General features: G+C 57.0%; 2 protein-coding genes across 2 annotated transcripts in view; one reads left to right on the forward strand and one right to left on the reverse strand.

Annotated features, from left to right (window-relative positions):
• Positions 1 to 1,414: 1,414 nt before the first annotated feature.
• SMIM1 (small integral membrane protein 1 (Vel blood group)) lies at positions 1,415 to 3,063 on the forward strand. The gene is made up of 3 exons (XM_008574561.1): positions 1,415 to 1,499; positions 2,491 to 2,632; positions 2,937 to 3,063. The coding sequence occupies exons 2-3, from the start codon at positions 2,523 to 2,525 to the stop codon at positions 3,061 to 3,063; spliced, it is 237 nt and encodes a 78-aa protein (XP_008572783.1). The 5' UTR covers positions 1,415 to 1,499; positions 2,491 to 2,522.
• A 3,875-nt stretch (positions 3,064 to 6,938) lies between these two features.
• The window catches only part of LRRC47 (leucine rich repeat containing 47), a gene marked incomplete at its 5' end in the record, with an annotated part of 8,317 nt that continues 6,748 nt past the window's right edge, over positions 6,939 to 8,507 (reverse strand). Inside the window, 3 exons of the mRNA XM_008574570.1 lie at positions 6,939 to 7,379; positions 7,551 to 7,640; positions 7,946 to 8,048. Coding sequence (XP_008572792.1) covers positions 7,131 to 7,379; positions 7,551 to 7,640; positions 7,946 to 8,048 — 442 coding nt within the window. The remainder of the gene's footprint in view (positions 7,380 to 7,550; positions 7,641 to 7,945; positions 8,049 to 8,507) is intronic.

The raw sequence follows: 8,507 nt of genomic DNA on the forward strand, positions 1-8,507 counted from the left end.
TCCCACCCCCGCCCCGTCCCGCCCCCCGCCCGGGCCTGCAGATTCGTCTACACTGCGTGCTCCGGCCTGGGGCGGGGGCGCCGGTGAGACGCGCAGAGTCCGGGTTGCAGCTGCCCTGTGCGGTCACAGCGAGGAGAGGGGTCTAGCTGAGCCGCAGCCTTCTGAGGCCTGCCGAGGCCAAGGCCTCCCTGGCCTGCGAGTGGCCCCGGACAGAGCCCCGGCCTAACCCGTGAAGGGGCTGCCAGGCTGAGAACTGCCTGCTCAGCTCATGTGGGCCTCCCTGCCTGGGGACACTCCCAGGGCCATCTTCCCTTCCTGGCCCCTAGCAGGGCTGCTCTTCTCTTCACCTTTAAAAATATTTTAAGGCTTGAGGCATTGGCTGCACTTCAGACCCGGACCTGCCCAGCTCAAAGGAGGTGAGATCCACTGGCTGGGCCCTGACCATCTTCCTGAGCCCCTGAGGCTTCAGACCCTGGCCAGGACTCTCCTTGGTAAGTGTGGGATCCTGGGAGGTGCTTTGGGGGTGGAGGGGTCTAGTGTGCCAAGGACTTTCTGGGTCACAGCCTCCCAGGAGGTGGTGGTGCCCCTGAGGCTCCCAGGGCTTGGAGGGCTGTCATCCCCGACAGCCTCCTTATGCTACATCTGTGACCATCGTGTGGGGACTGGACAAATGTTTACTGAGCAAGTGAGCAAAGGTAGCCCTCAAGAGCTGGCTCTAGGTGCCTGACTGGCTGTGGTGGCTTTGACCACCAGGATGACTTGGGAGCCATGTATTCCACATCCGCCAGCAATGACAAGAACCTGCCACTCAGGCTTTAACAAATTGGGACTTACTCCTTACACCACAAAGCCCATAGCAGGCAGTTGGTGTGGATTTGGAGACTTGGCATTGTCAGGGCTAGTGTCGTGTGGACATCTGGGTTGCAAGGCGGCTGCTGCAGCTCTGGCCATCACATCACACAGGAAGAAGGAGATGGGTACTCTTTCTTTCACGAAAGCAGAAGCATTCCCCATGCCCTGCTGCAACCCGCACTTTGCCCACAGCTGGGTGACATGGGGAAGCAGAGACCAGCGCTTATCTTTGCCCAGACCTGGCTATCACCTGGGGCCAGCACATTGCTGCCTGGAACAAGATTGGGTTCACCTGCCCACCAGGAGGTGGGGTGAACCTTGGGTAGGTCGCTGACAGAGGTGGCCATGTCTCTGACATACTTTGGGAAGGCAGAGTAGCTTGGTCCCCCCGCTGCTGCCGGGCAGGGGCTCCCACAGACATGCTTTGTGGCTTTGAGATGGCTCCCTTCCTCCTCCCTGCTGGCCTGGGATTTGGGAAAGGGCAGGTGGAAGAATGTTGGGGATTTAACAATGTCCTGGTTTCCTCAGTTTCTGGGTTGGCTTCTTGCAGGTAACTCGCCCGCTGTGCCTTTAAGCCGCTGTGTGCAGGATTACCTGGGAGAAAGGCCAGCATTTCCCACTGCTGGAGCAAAGTCTCAGCCCCCTGGGTGAGTTCTCAACCTCTGGCGCCCGTTGCTCTGGGATAAATAAGAGACTGTGACAGAGGCTGGAGGGTAAACGAGACAGTCGAAGTCAGCTGCCAGCTCAGCCTGCCAGCAGCCAGAAGAGCAGCATGGGGCAGCTGCATTACTTCTCCAGGAGCCCCCCTCTCCCACTTCAGTCCCAACTCTCTGACTCACCAGGCACTTGGGGTGTCCGGCACTGTGCTAAGTGCTGGGAGGCAAAGACCAGTTGCAGGGAGCTGTCCTTGTGGCCCCCTCCTGCTCCAGGCACCCACTGGTCCCCCTACCCTCTTCTTTCTGTATGGCCTCCCTGAGCCTCTGGACTCCCATGGGTCCCCAAGCCCTGGCCCCTCCTACAGGTGGCAGGTGGGGGAGGGGCTGCCACACGGACAGGCTGAGGACGCAGCTGCTGCTGCTGCTGCTGCCCAGGGCCAGCTGGGCCTCCTTGGACTGGACTGGCCGTACCAGCTGCCGTCCTGGGGCCTGCTGCTCCGCCCTGGCCATCCCTTTGCTTGCCGGCCTCTCCAGAGGTTAGTGCTGGGGCCTCACCTAGCACGGCTGAGGAGGAAGACAGTTATCAGGGGCCACAGCAGCCTGGGCTTGCCAGTGTCATCTCTGAGGGTGGCACCAGCCGTAGTGGCCCCTCCTGATAAATGCACTGGGGAGGAGAGGCCCCGGGAGCAGTTCTGGGTGGACATGTGGGCCTCTTGCATTCCTGAGGTCAGGGCCTCTCAGCCGCCCCAGGCTGGAATTCCCTGGGCCTCGTCTTCCTAGTGTGACCTGGGCAAGTTACTCAATCCCTCTGCATCTGGTCACTTGGTGAGTCAGATGAGACACCTTAGTACTCTACTCCCCCAGGCAGGCCTGCACCCTAGCCCCAGCCCCAGGCTGAGCCTTGGCCACTGCCCTCGAGGGGGCTGCACTTTACTGTGAAGTCAGGGTCCCAACGCTTGCTTTCATCTCCCTGCCCGTGAAGGCCTCAGTCCCTCCTGCTGCAGCCCCCACAACATGCAGCCCCAGGAGAGCGGCGTCCACTACAGCAGGTGGGATGACAACAGCCGGGACGAGGTCAGCCTGGCGGCCGTGTCCAGCACAGAGGAGGCCTCATGCTGTCAGAGGTGAGGGCCCTGGGACGGGGAGCCTGCTGGCCTCCCAGCTACGGGGCTTGGCCCTCTGCCCCAGCCCGCCTGGGTGCCCGTGCCCGGTAGTCTCAGCATACCTGAGCCCCTCGGGCTTCCCTTGGGTTGGCTCTTGGGTGGCAGGGCTGCTTCCCAACTCCGGGAGCGCATCCAGGCCTGCCTTCACCAGGTCCCTCGTCCTAACCAGGGTGGCCGTCCCCCCAACCCAGTGCCCAGCAATCAACTTAAGGGCCTCTCCCGCGGCCCTGGCCTGGGGCTCACATCCTGGTGGTCCTCACCCTAGGGTCTCCCGGAAGCTGTGCACAGGCAAGCTGGGGGTCGCCATGAAGGTGCTGGGCGGCGTGGCCCTCTTCTGGGTCATCTTCACCCTGGGCTACGTCACTGGTTACTACGTGCACAAGTGCAAGTGAGCGCTGCCCAGCGCACACCCAGGGCTGCCCACGTGCTTTGGGTGTGTGCTCAGAGGGACACCTTGTATACGCAGCCCCGTGCATGTGCGCAGACCCCAGGGAGCAGGCACAGCATGCGGGGCACACACTAGCATCCAGGCAGGTGAAGACACCAGTGTGCAGTTGTCATGGGCCCTACACAAGGGTGGACAGGCAAACAGACATGAATGTACATACATGCGCCTGTCTGCACACGACACACTCCCTTTGAAGGACCAAGAGACAAACACCCTGGCACATGCAGCTATCCAGATGCCCATGAGGCTGTGAAGCCTGGGCCCAGTCTCGGCAGGAGCTGCCGGACACACCCAAACCAGACCCTGCATCCTATGCCCCAAGGCCCCCGGCCTTACCCAGCAGCCCTCCTCCCCAGCTGAGGGCCCAGACCCTACACTTGTCAGGGCTGGGGCGAGGGTGTCTTCTGCAGACAACCTGTGGGGCATCGTGTGGGGCTGTGAGGCCCTAGGCAATGCCAGTTCTGACAAGGGCTGTGTGTGCCCAGCCTACCCTTCCCCAGGAGATTGAGACCCAGCCCAGAAGTTTCCTGTGCGGAACAGGGAGAGCCTCCGGCCCTTGTCCCAGACCCTCCACTGTGTCCTCAGTAAAGGGGGCGGGATCCTTCCTGGGCTGCCGACTGCACAGGGCAGGTCCACTGGAGGCTCGCCACAGCCGGGAAGGACCTTTTCACTCCTCCTCCCCCAGGACAGGGCCTGCCCATGAAGTCGTCATTAAACATCTGTTGAGTGAATGGTGGTGATGCGACTCACTTGTGAGCAGGGCCAGTTCCTCCTTGGCAGGCCTCACCTGTTTGGCTCTTGGCCATGGAATGTGCCTCCTCCTGGCCAGACTCTTTGGCAGGACATGGGGCCAGGCCCGAGAGCCAGGATGTGGCTGGGCCTGCTCCTCACCTGCCCCGGGAGTGCCGGCTGCCTCCACCCTCCTCGCAGATGCTCTCCTGGGCTGCACACTCGGCCTTCGCCTACTGCAAAGTCTTTCTCGGGCCTCGCAAACCCTCTCCACAAACACCCGCTTAGAAAAGTGGCCCTTCTCCAGGCTGAGGGTGGGGACAGGGGCAGCCACTGGCCTCATGAGCACAGAGCAGGGAGGCCACAGCTAAGGCTGTGCTCACCCCCAGGCCGAGAACCTGAGTGCCCCTCACTACACCAAGTCAAGTACACGCGAGGGGCTTGGCCATGCTGGGCAGGGAGGGCAGAGAACCCACACGAGGAGGGAGGCCAGGCTGGGGTCTCCAAGCAGTGACACTTCCATGGGAGCCTCCTGCAGGGTGGGGCAGGGAGTCTGCTCCAGCCAGCCCTGGTCTCTGGGGGTGGGGTGGGGGAGGGTGCCAGATGAGGAAGGTGCTGTAGGGAAGTGGCAGAGGCCACCAGGCCCAGCACAATGGATGCACGGCCTCTGTGAGCTCCAGGAGTTGACACTCTGCTCTGGAGGTCCTGGGGCTGGGCTTCCCCCAAGGCCTGGTGCTGCTCTGGCCAGGAGGCAGGCGAGGATACAGGGCATGGGCAAAAGAGGTGCCCAGCCACACGTCCTCAAACACTCCTCCCTACCCACTGGTGGTCCGTGGCAGTGGACGGCAGAGGTTGGCACTAGGTGCTTCCTGGATCTGGCCGGCTGCACTCTGTGACCCCTGCAGCCAGCCAGGGGCTCTGGGACAGAGAGCCACGATGTGCCCAGCCCACCCCTGGCAGATGCACAACATCCTCTGTCAAGGGCTCCTCTGGCACCCCTGCCAGCCCCTGCAGGGGAGGCTGTAGGCAGAGGCCGAGGGTGCTCGTCAGGCTGGGCACTCAAGTTGCCCACAGCCTGTATGCAGGATGCCTCAATGAGTGACCCCCAGGGCTATGCTCCCAGGCTGGGGAGAGGATGGGACAGGACCATGCTGAGTGGCCAACCAGCCTCCCCTCCCAGAGAAGATTCAAGAACAGGAGGATCTGCTGGGGGTGGGGCCTGAGTGACTCCTGGGAGCATGCCCCTAGGTTGGGGGTGGGTCCAGCAGCCTGAGACCCCTGGTCCATCTCATGCTCTGGGCAGGGGGCCTAGCAGGGTGTATAGCCTTGCTGGTTCCCAGGATCCAGGTCGAGGGCACTGGCTTCTTTGGGTGGTGTGCAAACCTGCACTGGAGTGGAATGGACCTCTATGTCACTTCCAGCAACCACCTCTGGAAATGCCGGTGGGAAAACATTCACTGGGTAAGGAGCTGAGATGTTTCTTATTCAGTGTGTTTTATTAGAGAGTCAGATGAGCAAAGACAACATCAAAGAGGTTTTCTGCTGTCAGCTAAGTACATTTCCAGAATCTCACACGCTGTAAAGCGGCATCAGAAGAGAGCACGGTGTAGGGTTCGATCCCTGTACCGGCCAGCCACCAGAAAAAAAAGAGGGCAGCTTGACCCTCCCTCACCATTCTGGGCTGAGTCCCGGCCTGGGGAAACTTCCTGGAGCCCCTCACAGGGCAGGCCCCATGCCAGCTACAGCATCAGCAGCCTTGGCTGCCCCGTGGTGTCATGAAATGACAGGCCAGGGCCACCAGCACATGTGGTAGGTTTGGGGACCAGGACAAGGAAAGGCAGTCACCTGGCATGTCCTGTCTGGAGCCCGCACCTCCAGTGGGACTGACCAAAAGGCCTGGCAGTAGCTGCTGAGTCGTGGTCTCAAAGCAGCCCAGCCCATCTCACAAGGCTCTGGAAAAGCCACTAGCTTTGTGGGTGTGCCCACTGCGTGGTGCCTTGGGTCTCCCCAGATTCTTGGTTAGTGTGGCTCTTGCAAATGCTCTGGAAAGTCGTGGGTCATTTCTACAGAACACAAAAACTGCCCTTTTAGGTCAAAGACCACCGAACAGAAGAGAGTGGTGTCATTAAGTTAAAGAAGGCTGATGAGGCCGCTTCTCACGCTGTGGCCAGACCCTAAGGTAGCGAGGTCACAGAAGGCCGCCTCTGGCTGGCCAGATTCCTGGGACACAGGCACACAAACGAATACACGCATGGACGCAGATGGCCTGTGGCCTGAGACTTTAAAAACTGTGAATACCTAAAATATAAATGCTGAGGAACCATTCATCTGGAGGGCACACTTTGATTTTTGACTCAAGGACTTTATGCCTTCTCTAGTCACTGCCTGTCTGTCCTGCTGGTTGAGGACTGTGGCCAGTCCATCCATAGAGCTGTCCTGTTCACCTGGACATGGCACTGTGATACCTGCCCACTGCTGCTATGCTAACGCACCAATGATGGAAAGCCACTGGTAATTCTCACCTCCTCTCGGCCCAGGGGCACCTAGGCAAAGTCCCACCATGGCCTTCAGACCTGCGGGGCTGATTGCCTGGAAGGTTCTATATACATCCCTACTCCCCTATAGCACTCCAACAGCAATATTAAGAAAAATAATTTTGCCAATTCTAAGGTCACATTAAAAAAAATTTTTTATTTGGCTGGCCGGTTGGCTCAGTTGGTTAGAGCGCAGCTTTATGACTCCAAGGTCATGGGTTCGGATCCCAGTACTGGCCGGCCACCAAAAATAAGAAATGATTAAAAAAAATTTTTTTTAGCAAAGATTATGATCACTGCAAACTGTAAAACATGGTGGCCTTGCACATTTCTAAGCTGCACCACTGGCACAATATAGTTTAAAAAGATGCTACATCATAGAAAAATAATTGTGCAGTTCCATAAAACGCACGTAACTCTGCTTCCCAATTTAGGATGGGATATTCAAACCAATTCTAGTGTTTTTTTCCTGTCATTTGCTGTATGTTTACATGATTTAGACTATTTTGAACAAATTAGTTCACATATGTGAATAATTTCATAAAAAACAGTAAAATCAGTTTGGTGTTGTAATGACAACATAGCATCACTTTACAAGAGAATCATCTGGAAAAACTGAACAAAGAATACATCTATCTTAAAAAATGCTGAGGTGAAAATGTAACGAATAATTTAGTATCAGCACGTATAAGCCTCTCTGAAACAGGCAAACAGGCAGCTTGCCGGCCTGACAGCCAGAGCTGGCCCGTCAGCGGATCACAGTCACATGGGGCGGGGCGGTGGCCAGATCGGCCTTAGAGGGGTACACCACCTTCAAGGTCCCCTCCAGGTCCACCACCCGCACCTGCTCCACCACCAGCGGGCTATGTCCATCCTTCCCAGCAGCTGGATTCGTTTTGGGATCAGAAAGTTGTCCAGACATTGCATCAGCTTCAGCATCTGAGAGTGATCCTTCCTCTTTATTTTCTAAAGTGTATTTGTTCATTTCTGCCATTTTCTGCAAAAATAAATAATATCTTTTTAACCTAAAGATGAGAGATGAGCCAAGAAGACGTGCTGCTGTGACCCAATGCAGTGAGCAAGGGCGGGAAAGGAGAGCCCGCCAGACCTTGTGACTCGGAGCCGATCCCCAGGAGACCGGCCCCCAGGAGATCGGCAGCTTACTCACCAGAATGAGAGCGTCCATGACCTCTTTACAGATCTGCAGACTGGTGGCACTTGTTACTTCCAGAAACAAGTCAGAAGTGGTTTTCTTAATCTTAAAAAAAGTGAGAAAGATTTCAGAGGAGAGTAAAGTTATCAAGGGTAGACACTGGTAGCCGCCACACTCGTTCTGAAGAAGAGTCTATGAGACGCTGCTACACAAGCCAAGACTGTCGCCTGCTAAAGAGAGGTGCATACTGGATGGGTGCACACGTGGTGGCTCGTGCATGTCCTGCAGCATTAAATGTGACGTGTGACACCCAGTTCAGGGAGCTAAGGGCCTTCAGTCTCTCTGGCCTGTGTGTTACTTCTACAGAGAATAGCCCAGAAGAGGCATCTGTGTGCACACACACCCCCTACCTTTGTCTTCTCACTGTTTGTTATGGGCGGGAAAGAAATCACATCACCATCTGCATCCACAAGACACGGGTAATTTTCTTTTCCATCCAGTAAGTGAAGATATCTGTGTGGGAAAAAATACAGAGATTATAAAAAACACACCCAGGGCTGGCCAGTTAGCTCGGTTATAGTGTGTTGTAACACCAAGGTCAAGGGCTTGGGTCCCCATACTGGCCAGCTACCAAAAAAAAAAAAAAATCCAAACAAAAATACAAATATAAAAACATACTTAGAGGTGGAACTGGACAAATCAAAGTGCTCATCAAATTAAGTGTAATGTCAAGGGCACAGCTGAGCATGCTGTGGGAGCCCAAGCCTACGCAGAAACAACGGGGCCACCTGCAAACCATTACCTTGTTGCAGGACCTTCACTTGGTGATGTTTCCCAGCAGCATGGGGACTGGGTCCAACACTGCATGTCTGACTGGCATTCCATACCCCTTTCCTAATGGCTAGTTCACATCCCATCTGGTCCCGAGGGCACAAAACCTTCTCTCCCCCCCCCCCCCCCCCCCCCCCCCCC

This window comes from Galeopterus variegatus, unplaced genomic scaffold, assembly GCF_000696425.1.
Source record: "Galeopterus variegatus unplaced genomic scaffold, G_variegatus-3.0.2 Scaffold1065, whole genome shotgun sequence".
Lineage (NCBI taxonomy): Eukaryota > Metazoa > Chordata > Mammalia > Dermoptera > Cynocephalidae > Galeopterus > Galeopterus variegatus.